This window comes from Sinohyriopsis cumingii, chromosome 18 (genome assembly GCF_028554795.1).
Source record: "Sinohyriopsis cumingii isolate HCF-2022 chromosome 18, ASM2855479v2, whole genome shotgun sequence".
Taxonomy (NCBI): Eukaryota; Metazoa; Mollusca; class Bivalvia; order Unionida; family Unionidae; genus Sinohyriopsis; species Sinohyriopsis cumingii.
In genome coordinates, this window is record NC_142978.1 from 101,448,105 (window position 1) to 101,472,105 (window position 24,001).

At 36.8% G+C, this 24,001-nt stretch overlaps 1 protein-coding gene across 6 annotated transcripts in view; it reads right to left on the minus strand.

The window, feature by feature from the left end:
- Positions 1–230: 230 nt before the first annotated feature.
- LOC149777604 (SANT and BTB domain regulator of class switch recombination-like) overlaps positions 231–24,001 on the minus strand; it is a 115,734-nt gene continuing 91,963 nt past the window's right edge. For 5 of the 6 annotated variants that reach the window (XM_089942253.1, XM_089942252.1, XM_089942250.1 and 2 more), the window contains 2 exons: positions 10,836–10,916; positions 231–3,372 (listed from right to left, as the gene is read on the minus strand). In XM_089942253.1, coding sequence (XP_089798379.1) covers positions 10,850–10,916 — 67 coding nt within the window. In that variant the 3' untranslated portion in view covers positions 231–3,372; positions 10,836–10,849. The remainder of the gene's footprint in view (positions 3,373–10,835; positions 10,917–24,001) is intronic. The other variant, XM_089942251.1, reaches the window with a different exon arrangement.

A 24,001-nucleotide genomic window follows, 5' to 3' on the forward strand; every position in this document is an offset into this window, starting at 1 on the left:
TATATTTCTCCTAATTAACTGTTTAAATGATCAGAATGGTATTTTCGATTACTGCATCTTTCATGTTTGTTGTTGACATTGTGAATATTACATTCATTCGTTTGCTTGATTTAAAGTTTCATTTCTGACTCAGCAAACTGGTCCACGTTGTTAACTTTATCATCTCTACAGCTTATTTAGTTTATTCACAAACTAAATGTAATAAATCGAAAGATAAAGCATCTGCCACATGTATGTGCATTGTTTATTTGCTATAAAACTAGTTCTTAATACACCATACTGTTTTTAGACACACGTCATGCAGTATGAAGCCGTACAATATGGACAAATACTGAATGATTCTGACAATGTAAAAATAATGGAGAAAAACAATGATTAAATAATAACATATTTTTCATTAGGATATATCAAATAAATCAGTGATACATGTATTATTAAACAAACATGTGACAGACAAGCTGAATCAAGTATACTTCTCAAAAACTATGCTTGCGGAGATACACTAAATTCTTTATTTTCCAAAACACACTTTATTTCTAATGCAAAGTTTTGTACAAAACTGCAGTTTCCCTATGTTCTTATTGAAACTATGACAAATGAACAAGAAAACATTGCTTTCACAAACAAGAAACATTTTTTATTATGGAAAAACATTTGTTAGTGATATAAATTTAAAGAAAACAAATTATGAAAATTACTATGGTGTTAGGGAATATTGTAGTAAGATGTGGATTTCTATAAATTTCAATTAGTTATAGGAGATATGTGCATTTCAGCAATTAAGGTAATTCTATTTTAGGTTTTAACATTTCTTTTGACATATTTTTAGCTTACACATACACAAAATTGATTGTCAATTACAGCTGCATCGTAATATCTGTGTGAACTCAATGTGGCTATACATATGGTAACATATGAGTGAACTCGATGTGGCCATACATGACACATAGTAACATCTGTGTGAACTCATTGTGGCCATACATGACACATGGTAACATCTGTGTGAACTTAATGTGGCCATACATATGGTAACATCTGTGTGAACTCAATGTGGCCATACATGACACATAGTAACATATGAGTGAATTCAATGTGGCCATACATGACACACAGTAACATCTGTGTGAACTCAATGTAGCCATACATGACACATAGTAACATCTGTGTGAACTCAATGTGGCCATATATGATACATGGTAATATCTGTGTGAACTTAATGTGGCCTTACATATGGTAACATATGAGTGAACTCAAAGTGGCCATACATGACACATGGTAACATCTGTGTGAACTCAATGTGGCAATACATACCACATGTTAACATCTGAGCATATTTAATCGGAAACATGCAGTAAACATTCATTTCTGTAAACCTTATTCATCTGGACTGAAAATTTATCAAACTTTCTTATATATATATATATATATATATATATATATATATATATATATATATATATATATATATATATATATATATATGTCCTTGGTATGTGCAAAATATGTATAAATCCAAAATTGAGACATGTGATATTTCTGATGAAAACATAGGTTACAGAGAGTAAAATTTGATAACAAATTTTAGGATGATCATTTCTGTACAGTGTGTACCTAAAATACGCTAAAGGCATTTTAAAACGTAAGACTGTATAAACAATAAAACTATTCTCAGCATCTGAAAACAAATTATACCAAGTGTGGACAATTAGATAGAAATATATGTATAATATTTGTAATCTTATTTAAAAAAAATATCACAGCAACCTACATTTCTAAGGGTAAAATGCACAGCATTAAAGTCATTTTTCTTCAACATTACTGAGCCTGACTTGCATGACTTTCAAAACGTAATCAGAAAATAATTATTGACAAAGAATAATGTCTAAACATTTGCTCCCTCTAAAACAAATGAATTTTCTTCCTATCTATAATTACAATGGTTAATTTTGAACTTTATCAATTCATATAGAGGCTAATACTGAAAAAGTGATGTAATAACCAAATAACCAAAAGCAGATTCAAATTAGTCAAACATACTAGTCTATGTCCGTTATCAAATGTTTAATCTGTGTGTGGTAAGAAGAAACTTTAGCCAACTTCAGTATCCCAAAAGAAAAGATCTTTTAAATCTATGTCTTCCTCATTATTGGAGTCCTAAATTTATGTGAAGGCCTTGATAGGCAAATCTCTAAATACAACTTCAGTCATCACATCTCCAAATAACTACTACTGGGACAAAAAGTGTTTTGTGTCAGTGATGTGTCAATGTAATCCATATCTTCTACTATCCTGCATAGTTGCCTTCCCATGAAGCCAAAATTTCTACCATTCAGAAAATTATTGGACAAAGGAATTATTATCATGAATCCACTGCTCTGTATCCAGATGTATACGTTAAAGAATCTTCTGTCCTTGAAGTTATGCTGATAATTCTAATTGTCATCATCAAGAATCTGAGTCTGTATCCAGATTTAAATATGTTAAAGAATCGTCTGTCCATAAAGTTGTACTGATAATTCTGAAAACCATCATCATCATGGCTCTATTGGTCTGTACCCAGACGTACAAATGGAATCTTCTGTCCTTGAAGTTATGCTGATAATTCTGAAAACCATCATCATCATGGCTCTATTGGTCTGTACCCAGACGTACAAATGGAATCTTCTGTCCTTGAAGTTATGCTGATAATTCTGAAAACCATCATCATCATGGCTCTATTGGTCTGTACCCAGACGTACAAATGGAATCTTCTGTCCTTGAAGTTATGCTGATAATTCTAATTGTCATCATCAAGAATCTGAGTCTGTATCCAGATTTAAATATGTTAAAGAATCGTCTGTCCATAAAGTTGTACTGATAATTCTGAAAACCATCATCATCATGGCTCTATTGGTCTGTACCCAGACGTACAAATGGAATCTTCTGTCCTTGAAGTTATGCTGATAATTCTGAAAACCATCATCATCATGGCTCTATTGGTCTGTACCCAGACGTACAAATGGAATCTTCTGTCCTTGAAGTTATGCTGACCATGCTCAACTGGACTAACTCTTTAATAGTCTACTTGCTCAGAAGAAAAGTTTTCATAAAAATGCAAAAGAATCAGATATATTTCTTATGTTCTTTATAAAATGTTACATAAGTGAAATAAAATTTTGCTAGTCCATATTACTAGCCCATCAACATTTTGATCCTGTCCGGGACTGACGGACAATGAAGCTTTCCTCATCATCCCTGACACCAGTAGGTACATGCACAATAAACAACATTCAAGTGAGATGAATGCAAGAATATATTTGAACTGTTAGTGCTCGACACTGTCCAATGTCTTAGGGTATTGACGTGCGAATTTGGTTGAATCGAGATCTATTCCTGCAAATAAAAGAATAAAAAAGATTTAACAATTTTTTAAAGTAAAATGCAACACAAGGTTCTCACCAGGCTTTTCATAAGCATGTCTGGCTTCATCAGCATTGGTATATAAGCACTATTATAAAAATGTAAGTTTTTAAGTGATTGGGTTTTGAACTAACAAAATAATTTATGGATAATCAGTTACTTACCATTTAGTTGTACCATTGATGTCTCCTATCTTTATCAGGGTAATTAGATGAATAATGTGCAACCAAAGCTGAATAAAATGTATTGAAGGTTGTGACATGCTTAAAAAAACTTGCAAAGAACATATTTTTTCCTTCATCTGAATTTCCAAAACAATTCAGTTTTAAACATGTTCCTGCTTAAAATATAACAAAGAACAAAAAAGTATGAAACAGGGCAATGATTATTGCAATTGTTCTATGCTGACCCAAAAATGTATATATAGCAACTGGAGTCAGAAATTACCTTGATCAATTTAGAAGTTGTGCATATAAGAAGCCAGCTGTAAAACAACAAGCATCAATAACAAGAAGAAACATTCCTATAGAATACTGAACATATAATATCACAGGCTGTGTGCAAATGACTGTATAGTAACACTGGGACATGAAGTTTATCAGAGATCTTGTATAAGTAAAAGATATACAAATATAAGTTTTAGACATTTTAGATTTTGAAACCAATTTTCAGAACTTTTAAAATTGAGATGTTACTGACAAAAAATGAACTAATGCAAGTTAGAGAAAAAACCCAGCAAGTTATCAAGATAATCCAATACAGTGTATCTGTATTTGTTAGATTTTTTTTACAGCAGTTATTGAACTATTCCTTCCATATTCACAGTGGTCTCCCTTTTAATGAGGTCTACACTTAAGGATTCATGGTACTAATTCAGTTCCCATAGTAAACCTATGCAAACAATATGATATTAAAAATTTCATAACATTAAAAATTTAATAACTTAAACTTCTGAATGTTCATAATCAAACCTATATTTATCAGTATAGATGAAACCTGGATGTCAGCTTCTGTGTAGAGGAAAGGATATGAGTTGCACCATTTTCTAGACCTGCATGTGTTTGAAACATGTGCTTTCAATTTTGCACCAAAGAGTGAGGTGCTAATTTTAGTAATGAGTGTTCCAAACTCAAGACTGTTAAAGGACTGAAATTCCATCAATAAAACAGTGTCTCTATTTTGTTAATTTACAACTTGGATAAGCTCCCAAAGTCAGTCTATAAAATAGGAATATTCCTACAAAGTTACAAAGTCAGTATGATAAAATAGAAATATTCCTACAGGGTTACAAAGTCAGTCTGATAAAATAGAAATATTCCTACAGGGTTACAAAGTCAGTCTGATAAAATAGAAATATTCCTACAGGGTTACAAAGTCAGTCTGATAAAATAGAAATATTCCTACAAAGTTACAAAGTCAGTGTGATAAAATAGAAATATTCATTCAAAGTTACAAAGTCAGTCAGATAAAATAGAAATATTCCTACAAAGTTACATCAGTCTGATAAAATAGCAATATTCCTACAATGTTACAAAGTCAGTCTGATAAAATAGAAATAATCCTACAAAGTTACAAAGTCAGTCTGATAAAATAGGAATATTCCTACAAAGTTACAAAGTCAGTCTGATAAAATAGAAATATTCCTACAAAGTTACTACATCTGAATATTGACATTATGGAAGAGTACTCTTTCTGTTCTAAAGAGTGAGATGTTTATATGAAGCATTTATAAATTAACATAAACAACGAATGGTGTAACACTAGAAGTTATAAAAATATAAACAACAAGGTTTTCCTGTCATATTTGGCAAAACAACAACAACACAATAATAATAATAATAATAATAATAATAATAATAATAATAATAATATTAATGATAATAATAATAATAATAATATTAATGATAATAATAATAAATAAAAAAAAACAGTTCTTTCAGATAAGGTCATAAGACAAAGTGATATTAACAGTGACATGCTGCAAACACAAATACAAAAGCAGTGTTGTGATTCTAACTAGGACAAGCCCTTAAAGTAAACTTGGATATATCAAGATTTAGAAAGTACACAAATTTCATACAAAACTCTTCTATACTTGCTTACCTCATCATGTGACAATATGAAAAAGACGTGCAAGCCATACAAAAAGTTTGTTCCAGGTCAGTGGTGTGTGTAACTATTATTGTGTGAAAACTATGTTTCTTTTCTCAGAAGCAGTTACTTTGCCATTTTACCTTTTATTCTCAAAACAAATACTCTTCCTTACCCAAAATGCAACCATTCCACAACGTTTGGTCCACGTGATGCTACTGTGTGGAAATCATTCGCCTGTCTTCTTTCAGTTGCAGTGTAGTTGACCTATGAACTATGACCCCAAAATCAATACATTTCTTACTTATGTGCAAGCCATAGATGGTGGAGAACTGAAGTCATTGTGCAGTAACCATTTTTCTTTATTCAGGCACCATACAACTATAATGTTGTTTCAGGTTATATGTCTTCCTGACTTTGAAACTACAGGTCATGAAATGTTCAGTTCAAGTGCAGGCATGAATGTCAACAAGAGGTCCAATCAGACCTGGTGCAATCATTTATGGCAAATCCTGGGAAGGTACAGTAACAAAGTATACATATATTATTGATTATACAGTATTTGTAAGCTGTACTGGTTATCAATCTTCATGAGATGTATTTTGAAAACAAAAAGCATATTTAGAAGAGAATTCTTAGAGAAGAGGCTTTTTTTTATGAAAGCTACATAATTGCTATGAAGTCACCTCAGACTCATTTTTATAGACATATCCTAAGGAAACTGCATGTTTGAGTGAAAGTAACTCAGCTATTCTGGAGAGGAAGTCAAAAATAAGTTTTCCACCTGGCTGGAATGGAAACCACTACTACATGGGAAGCCACCAAGGTCAATTTTGACTGAAGATGTCCTAAGGAACATTCTTGCTAAGTTCTGATCCAAACTGTCATAGTAATTCAGGACAAGGAATTGAATATAGATTTTCCACCTGGTGCTCTTGAAACCATACTGTTACAAAGGGAGACCACCCAGGACACAATTGCGATGAATTTCCAAGAAATATTTCTACAAAGTGTGATTCACAGTGACTCGGTTGTTCTAGAGACAATGTCAAAAATAGCAAATGTTGATGGACAGACAAAGGACAACGCTGAAAAAAAATGGGAGCACAACAGATCAACAATGGACACAGCATTATAATACCATAAGTTCATACAGCCTTCTTCCAGGCTTAGTTAAAAACAGATGAACTGCCAACTCGGTCCAAACATTAGCCAAATATTTAGCAAATTCCAATAGTCTGATTGTATTAATGTCCTTGCTGCCATGTGAGTCACTGCAAAATCACGTTTATACTATCATCATGATGATTTTAACAACCATATATAAAACATTTAAAATCCATAATTTTACTATTTTTATGTCATCATTAGCATTCAACTAGTTCTATTGGAAGATGCGGTTATCTATGCTGTGTCTTTGACTGGTGGTAAAGTAAATCCCTCATCCGTATAGACTCTAATGTCTGCTCAATGAACAAATGTTTCTTGCAAATAACATGCTGGCATTTATAACCATGACTTACTAAGATTAATTTTGACAAATTTCATGATGACACATACAAGAGAATTTTAGTTTAGAATCGATGATATGATCCAAGTACACCAACTGTTTTAATCTACCAGCCTGCGGGTGCATTATGCAATGACAGATCTGGCTATATGCAGTTTGTTGGGAGTAACCAATACAATAAACAGCACAGACCCTGATCTGCTAGCACATTATGCAATGACAGATCTGGCTATATGCAGTTTGTTAGGAGTAATCAGTACAATAAACAGCACAGACCCTGATCTGCTAGCACATTATGCAATGGCAGATCTGGCTATATGCAGTTTGTTAGGAGTAATCAGTACAATAAACAGCACAGACCCTGATCTGCTAGCACATTATGCAATGACAGATCTGGCTATATGCAGTTTGTTAGGAGTAATCAGTACAATAAACAGCAATGATCCTGATCTGCCAGCACATTATGTAACTGCAGATCAGGGTTTATATTATGTTATATTATTTGCAGTTTAATCAGACTTTTAAGCCAGAATATACAATAGCTCTAACTAAAACATTTCTCATTCTATTTTTTCAAAACAGTCTGTGCATACTTATAATTCATTTTACTTTACACAGTTCTTTTTCTGATGAAAAACAACTTTCCTTTTAAATTAAATTCTACGCTAGTGAGAAGATGGGACTAAGTTCACTCAAGCAATATTTTTATTGTTTTCATAACTAACATCAGAACTAGATTCAATCTAGTTGTCAGGGATGCTAACATGTCAGAACTAGATTCAATCTAGCTGTCAGGGATGCTAACACATCAGAACTAGATTCAATCTAGTTGTCATGGATGCTAACACATTAGAACTAGATTCAATCTAGTTGTCAGGGATGCTAACACATCAGAACTAGATTCAATCTAGTTGTCAGGGATGCTAACACAGAACTAGATTCAATTTAGTTGTCAGGGATGCTAACAATGTTAAAGCTATGCAGAGGAATACAAAAAATGAAATTATATTTTGTAAACCATGTTCTGCCCCACAGCTGTAATGTTATTAACAGTGCAGACTCACTAAAATCCGTTTTTTCTTCAGATAAAATAGAGTATCAAAACAAATTTTAAACATATTTTTTTATAGAAATGTTGCTTTTCAATGTCATGAAAATTTAATCAGGTAATCTACCTATGCACAAACATATGAATGTATAATGCAAACTTTATTTGTCAACATCATAAGCTTTTTTATTAATCATGCTAACATGCTTTTCATATAATAAATTTAAATCAAATATGTAATGGCCAGAAAAAAACCACCTAGATAAGAATACAAAACTAACTTTAATTTGTCTACCTTAAATACTTTTGATTTATCAAGCACACAAGGGTTCCTGGTCCCCATACTGATATACAGGTCTATCTTTGAATGTCAGTGCATATATTGATAATACAAGTCTATCGAGGAATGTCACTGTCATTACTGATAAAGAGGTCTATCTTTGAATGTCAATGTCAATACTGATATACAGGTCTATCAAGCAATGTCATTGTCAATACAAATATATAAGTCTATCTTTGAATGTCAATACTGATATACAGGTCTATCAAGGAATGTCATTGTCAATACAAATATAGAAGTCTATCTTTGAATGTCAATACTGATATACAGGTCTATCAAGGAATGTCAATGTCAATACAAATATAGAGGTCTATCTAGGAATGTCAATGTCACTACTGATATAAAGGCTAATCTAGGAATGTCAATGTCAATACAAATATACAGATAAAGGAATGTCAATGTCAATATACAGGTCTTTTTAGGAATTTCATTGTCAACACCGTTATACAGGCTTAACTAGGAATGTCACATGTCAATGCAATATACATGCTGATATAGGAATGGCAATGCCAACATACAGCTCTATCAAGGAATGTTATTGTCAGTGTCAATATATAGGTCTATCTGGGAATTTCATTGTTAATGCCGATATACAGGTCTATCCAGGAATGTATCATGGATTTTCTGTCCTAAAAAATACACTGATAACAGTTTTAGTGTTTCAACTATTTTTAAAATTAAAAAGATTATCTGAAACTAAATTGTAAAAAGAAGCATTAAATTAGCATGGAAACATTTCTTGTGTACTTAGACAACCAACATATGCACAAACACTCATTCAAGAATTTTTTACATGAATAATCTATTTAAATATTGCAAATTACAATCTACTCATTTCATAGAAGCCATGGTTGCAATGAACCACAAATTAAAAGACATGAAAAACAGTTCTCCATCTGTGACAATTATCCATCTGTAGAGACCATAGAACCCCATACATGAATTTAATTACATGGAATTAAGTAGACATAAAGCAATTTATCAATGAGAACTATTTTATAATAAATCTAAATGTGGATATATCATGTTATTTTCTGATTTAAATATACCCATACTGATTTTCTATTACTGACAGCTATATGCCTACAACAATGAAAGTACTTAATAATCATCATCACTGTCTCAAATGTCTATTAAAATTAGTTCTGTGCACTCCTATTTGCTGTTTACTATATTATAACACAAACATTCCATGCTGAGTTCTGTTTACTCATACAACACAACCTTTTCTAAGTGAGTTTTATTTTTCCTCAAAACCTCAAAAATGAAAGATTTGTCAACATTTCATAAAGAGTGAGGAAATAAATAATAATATCCAAAAAATAAAACTGCACTAATCTTAAAGCTCAGAATACAAAAATAGCATGCTATACAGTACACCAGAATTGCAAAAATATCTGGATACAAGAAGACAGGCAATGAAGCCAGAATTTCAAAAGACAACTCCTCTGCTGCATAAATAAGAAAAATTACTGATGTATCCTATGCAGTGAAGACAAAAGCCAATACAGAAGGATTTGTGATGCAAAGATTATACTCTGACCTGGAGGATTTGGGTCAATTTCACTTTGTCACATCACAACCATAACAAATTTGACTCATCTCCTTTAATTCTGTTACCACTGTATGAAGAATATCCTTCAATTTTTAACTTATGCTTAATACAAATTCTTATGTACAATTCATTAGGTATAATAATAATAATAATAATAATAATAATAATAATAATAACTTTATTTAAAGAACTGTAGACAATTAACCTATCGCAGAATATTTGTTAAAGTCAAACACTTGCCAATCTGTAAAGATTGCTTACCAATACTATTGCCAGAAATGGTATCAAGCATTTTCTTATCACAAGTATAATGGTAAGCTTGCTGGACGATCAGGTGTGACGTCATGATTTTTCAACTAATTTGTTGGACATTCACAGCACACAGTCTACATACTAATTTATATTTGTGCAATTTGTGAAGGAAACAAATTTGATTTTGTACAATTTTTTAATGCTATGTTATCCATGGCAATAAGTTGATTTCATGCACTGATCTAATCTTCTTTGTGGTCTTGTAGTATACAGTATAAACAGATGTTAAGAGATGGAGAAATAAAAATTTTGGACAAACATTATGTATCTAATGATAATAAAGATCATGCGTATAGTCACTCGAGTACTATATTCACTCATATACAATGCATGCCCATCTGCAAACAGAATGGACCCAGCTGTCACATAAGGCTAGGTCTAAACTCTTCTTTCTACAGAGAATTTCATGGCAGCAGTAAAGACCCTGATCTGACAGTGCATTATGTAACAGCGGATCTAGCTTTATGGTACATATGGGTTGGGCATACATTATATATAGATAAATAGGATAAAAGTTAGTGTTGGCATGCATCAGACAAGTGATATGTAAAGAGATATTTATGCTAATTGAGAGGAAAACCTGTTGAAGTGATGTTAAACGCCTGACAAAGCCCGTTTTTCTTTTCGGCCTGAACTGTGGTATGTATTACTCCTGCCGATTCTGCAGGAAACAGAGGTATATGTTATAAGATACAAAACTCTTTGCTAATCACAGTAATTATGAAGAAAATGGTATAAACTAGTCAAGTATTATATTATGATAATCCTAATTATAACCCATGGTTGTCAAAACAGACTTCTGGGCTGAAAAAGTTTAAATAGTTTTAAAAACACTGCATTGATAGTTCTCAAATATCATACTTTGTTATTTTCTGGTGACAAAGAAAACTAAAATTTCATTATTTGGTACATGATACAAAAATTTAATGTAAGGTTGTGATGGCAGGTTTGTAGCCAATTTAAGAAAGGGCATATGTAAGTCTTAGACCAGAACAACTTCACAGACCCAGTAGATCTGCTATGCACACAGATATCAAACTAGATGTGTGAGAGAAACATCTTCAGTGTTTGACATAACATTTTACATATAGGTCATCAGCTGAGTCATGAAGAAGCATGGGAAAGGCTTTGCAGTGACAACTGAGAACATAGCAACAAAGGTTACATGAATTTTTCAAAGAACACAAATTAAACTGACATTGAAAAGTTCAATACAACATTTAATATTTTCTTTTCAACAATCAAACAAAAATAATGACAGAAATCTACTTTAAAAAGAACACTGTAAGAAGAGTTTCCAAGGTATGAGAATCTTGCCAGAATAAATTTATAAGGACTGATGCTCAACTAGCCCAAAAGATTTTCCAGGAATTCAAGATAACCCACTTCTGCTTTTGAAATACCAAACCATCTTTGATATTCTTATGCAATAAGATTCTTAAATTATCCACTGTGGCAGCCATGCAAGTGCAGCACCTTTGTCATTTAAGACTAACTAAACACCATTTTTACTTTTGGTGAAACCTCCATTTTTAAATGACGGGAGAAACGAAAACACTATTCAGTATGCTCATTCTGGCAGCAACATTGGAGATCAGATTGGCATAATTGTCATTGAGGCCCAACTAGATATAATTAGCTTTCTGGTGAAAACTACATGTCGATATGACTTTCCATTTTGGAGGAATAGATTTTCAAGATGGATGCCACATTGGATCTTAAGAAGTCTTCTGGCCAAAACCTCGTGTTAATATACTTTTTCATCCAGGAGAAAGCAGCGATAAGATTTTCATAATGCCTATTTTGGAAGCCATACTGGATATCAGATCAGTACAATTTAAATTTAAGACTAACTAGACACCATAAGAATTTAAGACCAACTACACCACACCATATGAAATATCCTGGAGAAACCTCATGGAGACACTATTCTCCAGTGAGTCACAATAACAAGATTTTTAAGATGTCTGCTGTGATAGCCATGCTGGATATCATATTGGCATCATTTTCAATTAGATAACTAGACATGATAAGAAGTTTGTTAGTGAAAAGCTTCTGATTTGACCTTTAATTGAGGTGGAGTAAAAAAATATTGACATTTTCAAGATAATCAATGAGGTGGCCATACTGGTTGTCTGGGCAGCACCATATTAAATTTTGACCAAACAGATATCATAAGACGTTTTCTGCTAAAAATCCTAAGACAATATGACTTTTCATTCAAGTATAGCACCAAGAAATAATATTTCATGATGGCTGCCATGCCAATCATATAGGACATCAGATCAGCATTATTTTCAATTAGTTCCAACCAAACATCTAAAGATGTTGATATGACCATCCATTAGGAGGAGTAGTGATAAGATTTTCAAGACGAATACCGTTTTGGTCATACTGGATACCTGAGAAGCATCAGTTTCACTAAGCTTTGGGTTGATATGACCATCCATTAGGAGGAGTAGTGATAAGATTTTCAAGACGAATACCGTTTTGGTCATACTGGATACCTGAGAAGCATCAGTTTCACTAAGCTTTGGGTTGATATGACCATCCATTAGGAGGAGTAGTGATAAGATTTTCAAGACGAATACCATTTTGGTCATACTGGATACCTGAGAAGCATCAGTTTCACTAAGCTTTGGGTTGAAAATGTGTGTGTGAAACGGTTAATGGCAATCCTGTGTATTAAACTTGTGCTAACTGACCAAAAGATGACAGACAAAACGCCATCATATAAGCTCTATTGGTCGTAGACCAGGACAGTGGACTGTACATGCTGGATGATGGACAACAGGCCATTCTATACGCTCTCTTTTCTGTTCAACATCCTATCACAAATTTTGTTGAGTTAGACCTAACTGTATGTACTTCTGTCCCCCTATAATGATAAGACATAGGAATTTGTTAATTTTACAGGGACACTCAGGCATTTTCCGAGGAGGTCACTCAGAGAGCAACACTACCAGTGAAGAGCTAGTTAACAATATGACCTGTGCAATCCATTTCTAAATCTGATTTGTGGTTTTCAATAAAAAATACACAAAAAAAAATGTCAGTGTGAGCTTATCTTGAGCATAAATTAGTTGCAAGAGGAGAAAGAGACCTAGAAAGCATAGATTGCTTTACTTGGACTGAATTGTTTATATAATACATATACCCAACTGAAAACAGGTAAATCACATCTGCCATCTTACAGCAGTAATGCCAACCCATGGGCATACTTATCAGGAATAATAGCAGCCTGGCCAGAATGGATGACACATTCATTATTAATAACATACTAGTATTTCATTTTCTTATTGGACTGGTGTAAACAAGAACAAATTAAGGTCAGATAGGAATAAGTAGTGTAATAATTCCTACAAATCCACAACTCATGAATTCCTTCAACATTTTTTACCAAAACAATAATCATAAACATAAACAATAGCTTTCCTCATGAATGGATCATTCTGGTGACCGAGTGGTTAGAGCATCCGCCTCAGATGCAGGAGGTCAGGGTTCAAATCCCGGTCGAGTCATACCAAAGACTTATAAAAATGGTACAAACAGCTGCCTCACTTACTGCTCGGCATTCAGATTAGTGTTAGGAATGTCAGCCTGATGTCAGGATAATATGACTGGGTGGGATGTGATGCTACATGTCTGTGGCATGATGCCAGCAGCAGGGGGGGCGAATCCGACATTTTGTCCAATCGTTATTTTGCTTAATTAATATTTCTGCACTCAGCGGATCCGGTGTAGTCAGCGCCGGTAAAAAAAAAAACGACGACGGTCCATCCTACACGACGGTGACGTCATTTGGTTTAATACACTTTTCTGCGCGCCGATCCCAGCGTCGTCAGCGTCCGGTAAACACAGCGACGACCGCGTCGATGTCATTTCCCCCCCTGCTGCTAAGGGGCTATTTACAATGAAAATTATTTACAACTAACCGAATATTTGGTCAAGTCCGATACGATATCGTGTCCGAGGATCATGTAAATTTATCGTTACAAATCCATGTGGGGTCGACTGAGCATGACTAAAAAAGTTTCGAAAACCATTAAAGTCCATGTCACCACCGCACCATGTCTGCCAAATATTTCGTAGCGTGTGTGTATCAACGCCGTTGAATACAGCAAGAATATTACAGTTGTCTCTGATTACTTTTGGAATCTGAGTGTATCGTTGAGTGACATATATCACGTCGGTGTTTTTATGCCTGCCTCTGGAAAATATCCTAGCTGGGTTTTTTTGATTGTCTAACATAACATCATCGTACACGACTAGATTGTTAACGTCGCCATCAATATCATCAATACCCGGTGCATCACTGATATCTGTAATAAACTCAATAACATTTTTTTCAGCGATCGCTGATGCATTCTCGTTAAAATCTTTCAACACCTCGTAACATCGTTGATCATCCACGCTAGGGGCGATTAAATACAACTTATCCCACTTCATCCATCTCATTATTAAATTGAGTAACAATTGCATCTTGCCGGATCCAGATGGTCCGATGATAATCATCCGGATCGAGTTTGGTAACGCTGCAACATGCTTAACTGGTTCTCTCGTTTTAGTCGCCGAAAAATCAATTATATTCATATCTCTATACATAAATTATGGATCTATATTGTGTAAAGTGTAGAGTGCGTACTGGCACAAATGATATGACAACCGTTACAACAAGAAATAACAGATCAGCGCTTACTGGTAAGTGTGTACAATGCGGTACAAAGAAATTTAGATTTATTTCTATTAGACCCGGGGATGCTTTAAAGAAAAGAGAGGAGGTGATATTGCAGCCAAGTTATCAAAACTCCCCGGAACACCGTGGGCAAAGTATCCAGGAGAAAAGCACCTCCCAGGATATAGCTACTGTGGCCCCGGAACATGATTAGATATCAGACTCGATGATCAAAATCAGCCCAAACCTGGTGAGTATCCAATAAACGCTATCGATAAGGCGTGTCATGCTCATGATGTTGCTTACTACAAAAGTAGCGATCTGCAACAGCGTCATATTGCGGATGTAAAATTAATTCACGCGTTAAATGCTATTCCTGATAAATCATTCAAAGAAAAATTGGCTTCATGGTTGGTAAAATCGGCTATGAAAGGTAAATTAATGATTGGAAGCGGAGCTTCTCGCGCTGGTAATTGAAAACGCTAGCGTTTATAATAACAACATGGAATCCATCTATTATTCTCCGAGAGGATACTGGAAGGGGAAGGCCGCAATTGGTAAACTCGCAAGCGCTGCAAAGGTAACAAAGGCCGTTGCGGCTAATTGGTTATCCAAACAGGCTATATGGCAAATCTATCTACCACCACCTAAACAAATCAACTTCTCACACTTTGATGTCAGCGTACCCAATGAAGTTCATCAGGCTGATATACTATTTCTGCCGCATGACAACGGTTACAAATACGCACTAACCGTAGTTGATGTTGCGAGTCGATACAAACAAGCGGAGCCGTTAAAAACAAAGTCAGCAACTGAAGTAGCCGGTGCGTTTGAGCGGATTTATCGAAGGGGTCCTCTGCGCTGGCCAAAACTATTACAAGTTGATCCTGGTAGTGAATTTCGCGGCGCTGTTTTATCAACGCTGAAACATCATAGCGTCGCGATACGACGAGGTCATACTGCACTACATCGTGATCAGGCAATTGTTGAACGATTCAATCGGACTCTTGCTGAACGGTTATTTGGGTATCAATACGCGAAAGAATTCATCCAGGAAAAACGATCTCGTGAATGGGTCAAAAGGTTGCCAGGCGTAATTGCAGCATTAAATAACGAGATTACCCGAGCAATCAACATGAAGCCCAGCGACGCGATTAAAAAAAAGTATATACCCGGAAGATCAAAAATAGATAGCGTTTCCAAGCCGATTCTCGGCGATGTCACTGTTAGATATCTGTATGAACCAGGAGAGCTTGAAGGCGGTAAAAAAAGAGCTACTGATCCTATTTGGAGTGTTACCACGCATAACATATCAACGATAACACGATCAACTGGTAGACCACCAATCTATAGACTGGATTCAACTGCTCCTCAGCGCGGATTTACTCGCGAGCAACTACAAGTGATACCTGACGATACTCAATTGCCCCCACGTGGCCTTAACTAGCGCCATTGCGTCTATTGCACTCAAGACAGGTCAACCTCACATTGTTTTTGACATGACCGAAACTGTTATCGATCCTGTCCATGGTAAATTGGCGAGCGTCTTTATCCGAATAACGCCAGCACATTACACAATTGCAACTCGCGCAGTGATTATTCTGTTGTTGTCGTAACGCAATTATTAATTCGGCATCAATATCAAAACGCCGCTGTTTTTTTTTATCCTGTTGGCGGTAACCCGAGAGTTTTCTATCAATGACGCTAGCATCAATAATGTCATCGTTGTCACTGGCTTCGTCAATAACAATTCTTCGAAGCTGATTTATCCTCCGTACTCTGGACACTGCAAGATAGACTAGATTTGACCATTCGATGCGATTATCAACCATCCAAACAATTGTGTCCGTGATGGTTAATCCCTGCGAGGAATGTATTGTCGTTGCGTATCCTAGCGTCCACGGGGATTTATCAGCACGTAGCGCGTCCTCGACGACGCTGATATCAACAAGCACAATATCATTCAGCACAAGAATTTGTTTTTTTGTTCCTGACGCTGTCGGGCCCGGGATTTCAACTTCAATGTTCTGCCGCTGTGTGTCCGCGGGTCTATAACATAACGGCACTGGGCACGTTGGAAACTTTTCCTTATGCAACGTAAACAACTTCCGCTGAAGTGTGTCTCTGACTATCTTTCTACTCGCTACAATCAAATCGTTTGGTCTCCATGTTTCCCAGAATTCATTTAACAGCGTTTCCGGAATCACCTCGTGGATTTGAACTCTATCCGGCTGTAATCTGATTAATTTTTTAACCTCGCGCAGTTGTTCATCAAGTGCTCGGTAATCAGTATCGGTTTCTTCATAATAGTCCACAAAACCCTTTAACCAATCATGTGGACCCTCGCCGACAAATGGTGGTGGTTGGCCATGGTCGCCACACATGATTACCGCTGTATTCGCGCGCAGCAACCACTCAAGAAACATTTGTAAAGTATCTAACGCAACAGTACATATCTCATCCCAGATGATAACTTCAGGAATAAATTTTTCCCCCATTCGATCAGGAGTCCACTCACCGCCGCTGTATCGAAAAAAGCTGTGATAAGTAACGGCGTCAACATTTCGTTGTTTTATCTCTCGCGCTAGTCTATGGGTCGGTGTAAGCACGATTATACTTGCCCGCGTTTGAAATAATTCAATTGCCCGAGTCGTCTTTCCTGACCCGCCACAGCCGCTTAAATAAACTGTTTTGTATCTACAAATTGGATCAGAACACGGTGGTGCATTAGACCATTCTGACAATTTATCACCGCGTAAGTAATTATTTTCAACGGTGACATCTGCTGACGGGGAATAATCGCGTCGTATTTCATTTTTAATTCTCCATATACCCCAACTCTCGTCCGGACTAGTAAACTCGGCTATGTTTCCCTTATACTTTACGTCTATATAAAATGAATCAACGGCTACTCTAACCGCGGTGTCGGGAAATCTATTTATCATCGAGAATAAATTTATAGCGGCGTAACCCAGCATAGACGCCCTCAAATGTGGATATGCCGGGCTGTCTCCATCGCTGTAGGTAACAACTGTACCCAACTTTGTTCCATTGGACAAGAAAGCTGTTTTGCAGTTCACATATCTATTTTTTGCCACTGCGTCCTTGATTACGAAATCATATTCTGCGTCATCTATAATCAGCCGTGAGCAATATCGTTTGTAGTCGCAGTTTTTTCCACCTTGTGTGAACTTACCAATTATTCTTCTACCGAGATCTTTTGCCTCGCGGTTTCGTTGGTTGAATATCTTTTTGGACCATTCGATGATATATTCCTCGTCGGCATCAATGTGTTTTCTGGACTCGTCAATTATGCTATCTAGACGCTCTGGTTCTGGTAACCAGACTTCAGTCTGCGCCCGGTATGATATAATCGCGTCACTGACAATCAACGATACAAACATGCTACAATCAATCATATACCGTAGCAGCGCTATTGGCAGCCACTTCTTTTCAGCCATGTGTCTACCGATCCAAATATAACAACAGCGATGAAGTCCTGCTGCGAATTCAAATGATACTATGCGAGCGAATCCGGTTAAATCAAAATCAGGCAGTGGTCCATTAATAGCAACACGAGTCATTTCATGTCTGGGGTGTCCAAATCGTTTAAAGTACCCAGCGGCGGATCCATACCCGAGAAAACTCGCTGGATAACAGGCAACCATATCAACGGAAATCATAGCGTCGCGGTTGTATTCAGTGTTCCATAGTCCACCGTGATAGTATTCCAAACAACTGGATTGTATATCCGGTAGAAATTCCTTGCGCGTTGGTCTCCACGCATTTTTCCTTGCTGCAACATGAGCCGCAACCGATGGAATCGTAAAACAATTTGTTAGCAGTTGTTCATCATGCTCTCCAAATTCCATGGCGGTTTTTTTCATCTTGTTGTGAAACGCTTCAGTGCGATATAATTCACCGTTTGGTCTTACAAACTGATCAAAGGTATCCATGTTGTTTTCAGTGCTTCGAAGTAACCACACTGACACAGGGTCGTTTTTACACAAACAAGCAATAGCATCAAATAGTTTCCTCTCCGCGAGAAAACCATCCTCTCCCAGGAATTCCCCGGGGATATACTTTACTGTTCTATCCCGTGGAAATATTGTGACCGCGGACGTCCACGCGTGTTCGTTATGATCAATAATTTTGATTGGGGCTCCATTTGATTTATACTTTGATTCATATAATACTTCACCGGTTATTGTTGTAACGGTTATTGGAAATCTCAGCGACTTTTCTAATCTCACTATGTCGCTGATGGTTGCTCCTCGCTCGCGCACTGTCTCCTCCCATTGGTTTATTTTGCTACGTCGTAAATTGGTCAGTTTATTTCCTCGACACGCATTTGTAAAATGCTCTATTACTCGTTCTGCTACACAATTTATCCCCGTTGACTGTTTCATCGGCGCTAGTTTTCCGATATCAGGTTTCTTATTTAACGGGTATATTCCATAGACAACTGCTGTTTCAGGATACGCTCGTTCATAGTATGGTCTGTCAATTCCGGTTAACAGCCCTGGCTTGGAGTCGCGGCTAACAATAGCTGTTTTCTTGTCGCTGAGAACCGGTTCAAATTTATCACGTATGATCCAATTACCTGATTCCACCCGGACAATGAATTTTACTCTGAAGAAATACTTTTTGCCGTCAAGTTGTGATATTATCGTTGCTGCGCGGTTGTCGTTCATGGTAGCATCAACAACGCCATCAATTCGAAATGTTGACCAACTATGAGATGCACCATCACGCTTGAATTCATTGATACAATCGCGTATTTTATTCAACAGGGTTCTATCGTTTATTAACGCTTTTGGTGCGTCCTTGAGGACTCTATCGAGATTGAACTTAATATTTTTCCAGGGCTTAATTGCTGCTAATCTCTCGAACTCCTCCATATAATTAAAACAAGTATTTAAATGAAAGAATATAGTATAATGAATCACTGCAAATGGTTGATGATTGGGTCGACAACCCCGTGCAATAAATCATGTAGAGGTGAATTCTGCGGGTATCATTTACAAAGCGTTCGTAATGGTTCTCTTGGCCCCCTACCGTGCTTGGTTTGCCACGTTGGTGTAAGAGGAAAATCACAGTTGTGTATCAATTGTGGCGGAAAGCGATACAGGGAGTTAAAACGTTATTACGACAAGCGAATAAAAAACGCCGTCATTGACCCCACCGCTGACTCAGTCATTAAAACTCCTCAGGACTACATTGCAAGGTTTATAATTAAACCAAATAATGAATTAGACAAGTAGTATTATTATACAAATGGACCAAGAATTTCAGCCGCATCCTGTGCTCGTTAATTACGAGGCATCTCGCGACGGCGTTGTTAGAAATTGTAGACTGAAGAAGCCGGTTGGTACCGTAAATAATCAGGGGTATTTGATGTTTGGTGCCGGAAAGAAGAATTATTATGTTCATAGGGTGGTATTTGAAGTATTCAACGGATTAATCGAGAATGGGCTTGTGATTGATCATATTAATAATAATAAGACTGATAATTCTCTTATAAACTTGCAAGCCATCTCGCAAAGTCAAAATACCAAAAAAGGCCAAACTGGTAAGTTTTCAAAGCAAGCAAAAAGCGTAAAGTCATTTGATACAACAACGCACGAAGAAAAAATATTTCAGTCGATGAATGAGGCAGGAAAATATTTCGATATTTGTAGAGCCTCAATACGATTTGTTGCAGAAGGAATACAGAATTCAGCGATCTCAAAAAAGACGGGTCACAGAATTCGATTTTCATATGTAACAGAATCCTCCGATTATATCAGCGAGTGACAAGGTCACCGGCGCCTATGGCGCTGACGAAGTCGCCATGATGAAATACTTCATACTAGATAACACACCTCGGGATTGATACGCAGGGTTCATTTTGTAAAATAATTTTTTTTTTTATTTAGAAATAAGATGTTTTATAAGAATATGAATATCGAAGACATCAATAATATATTAACTGAGATTTTAAAATTAAAAAATCAAGGAATTGTATTATCTGATAAGCTTGATAACCAAAAAATATTGTCCGATTATGAAATTATTAACGAGCAATCAAAGAAAGGTCGATATACCTTGCCACGCGAGTATTCTTTTATAAAGCGATTACAATATACGATCAATGAAAATTTGTATGGCAATGACGTAAATGCATTTATTGGACTATTTACTGCCGTTGAGACAGTACGAAAAAAACTCAGACAGGCTTTTGAACGACGGCGGGAGATTTCTAGTAAGATCAAAAACAGAAGGATTATAGACGAAAACTCCCTGGAGCCCCCGATGGGACATATCCCCCCGCCACACTCGGCGGGAAATTAGAAACTGCGGAGCAATTGCAATAATGGTAGGCGAATCACTTACTACTCGGCTAGCCAGAGAGCGGCTAGCAGCACTTAAAAAGTTCATACCGTTACGAGACAGGGTCCGAAAACAACTTCAAACGCGGCAACAACTACAAACTGATTTTGCTGTTGGAAGCGAACAGCTCTTTGCTCCAGTAACTAAAGCGACCAAAGATGTTACGGCGGCAACTGTGCCCGTCCTAGGTGCGCTTGAAAAGATAGCGGCTCAGACCGAGCAAACAAAAGAGTCTCTGGAAACACTCCCTGCGAAAATAGCGGTTGCTACAACACGGAGGCCGCCACCACTCGCTATAACGGACCCACAAGAACCTTATGTTACAATAGCCGATGAAGAAGAACTAGGCGCCACCGCAAGAGAACCAGAAGAAGAAATACCGGAAGAAATACCGGAAGAAATACCGGAAGAAATAGAGAAAGAGGGGAATATACCCCGTAATGTGCTTAAAAAGAGCACAATAGACACAATTAGAAATCTCGGCTACGAAGGATTAGTTAATTTTACTGTTACAAATTTTGCTAAGGACACACGAGATGAGCATATCAATAGCGGCTACGAGAAAAATATAAGGTCGTTAAAGGACTGGACAAGAATAGTGTATTTGGCAAATAAATATAAAAATGAATTACCACCGCGTGATAATAATTATATAATATTCCACAATAAAGTAAAAAGTGAAAGACCAAAACACGGAAAAGGATACTCTGTTGGTAAAGACGTTACTTGTCCTGGTAGTGTTCTCAGTGATATATCACGGCTAGAAATACTAATCGGAGGAAAACGAGCCGGAAATAACTCTCCGGAAATAATCAATGAGGCCGCTGATATTTGCAGGCGGTTATTTGCCGGTGGTATCATGGACATAAATGTATATCGAACGCTCATAGACGAACTCGTGGACCACGGTCATTACAGCGATTGACCAATCACTGGTGATCAATCACTGGTGATCAATCACTAATTGGAAAACACTGGTGTTTTTTATAATAAAGATGATTATACACTACAACCATGATAGACCAGTCAGCGTCTACGTGGTAAACTCACGATTGCCCGTATACCGCGCGTGGTACGGAGACGGTCTCGGTAGCACCATTGCGGGGTTATTTACAAGAATGGCTCCAAAAGTAGCGCCGTTAGCTAAACAATTAGGAATGAAGGCTATTGATGTTATTCGTGATAAGGGAATCAGCGCTATTGGAGATGTTGCCGAAAAGGCGTTTTCTGCAGCAAAGGACAAACTAATGTCGTTGGTGAGAAAAAGAAAACAGAAACCACCGGTGATGCCATCAACGACAGTGATGCCTGCAAATGTCAGTAAAGTAATAAATAACGCCGTGGAAGAAAAACTAGAGTCGTTGGCGGCTCAGTCATCCACCGATGCAACAACCAACGCGCTCATGAACGCGATAGCGGGAAGTGGCCTACGACGAAAACAACGTTGATGAATTAAACATCAACATGATAAATAATAAAATGTTTGCGCAAACCGCCAATCCCGCGTTTGATATGGACGCCCCAGTGCGCAGGGATGATTCTGTCCGTGATTATCAATATTATTCTTATCATGCAATGCAACCGAATCTACGATCGCGAATTGAACTTCAAGTCCAAGATACCAGTAAATACTTTTTGCCGTGTGAGGCGTTTATCGAAATTGAGGGAGAACTTGTAACAAATGCTGTCGATAATGCACCATACGACAACAACCCGACTATCCGAGTTGGTTTTGTCAACAACGGCGTAATGGCGTTATTTGAGAGCGCAAAATATCTCATTGACGGGCGAGAAATTGAATCAATAGAACGTGATGTTGATGTTGCAACAACAATAATCGGGCTAGCGAGATACTCAGATGATTATACAAGGTCGGCTGGTCCGTCTATGATGTTTGCAAAGGATATTACTGATAACGCTGAACACAACCAGTTTTCTAGGGTAAAGGCAACAAACGCCACCGCGGTTAATCCAGCACCAGTCGGGTATGTAAGACCAGCTGGGAACTTTGATGTCATAAATGTTATTACTAATTACAATCTAGGGTTTGCAACACGAGTAGGGATGTTGCAAGGGCAACACCGACGGTTTTCATGCGCAATTCCACTGCATCATATATTCGGATTCTGTAGAAACGTCAGAAAAGTCATCTATGGGGCTAAGCACACAGTAGTACTCGTGCGAAAGGGTAATGATAATGATGCAATCTGGCATGATGCTGGTGTTGACGACGGTAAGGTCAATATAAAAAATATAGTATTGTGGATGCCAGTAATGACCCCATCAATCACCGCAGAACAGCGATTACTCTCATTCATGGAGACAGGTGGTAAATCACTGTTGAGTTGGCTTACAGAAACCACTGATGCTAAAGAGGATAATATGGATGGTATTTTTACATGGCACCTGGCATCCAAACAGGGTGTTTCAGCCCCGCGTCATATATTTGTAGTGCTACAGAATAAGGCGCGATTAGGTTCCCAAGAACGCAGCCATATGATATTTGATCAAATGGGTGTCAATGAGGTCTCGTTGAGAATAAACGGACAGCAGGAACCATCCGAGGATATACAACTCAATTACGGGGGTAACCAGATTGCACGCGTGTATCATCGATTGCTGTCGTATATGGGTCGTGATCAAAACGTCGACACCGGTTTGCAAATATCACAACTTGATTTTAAAAACCTGTATCCGAT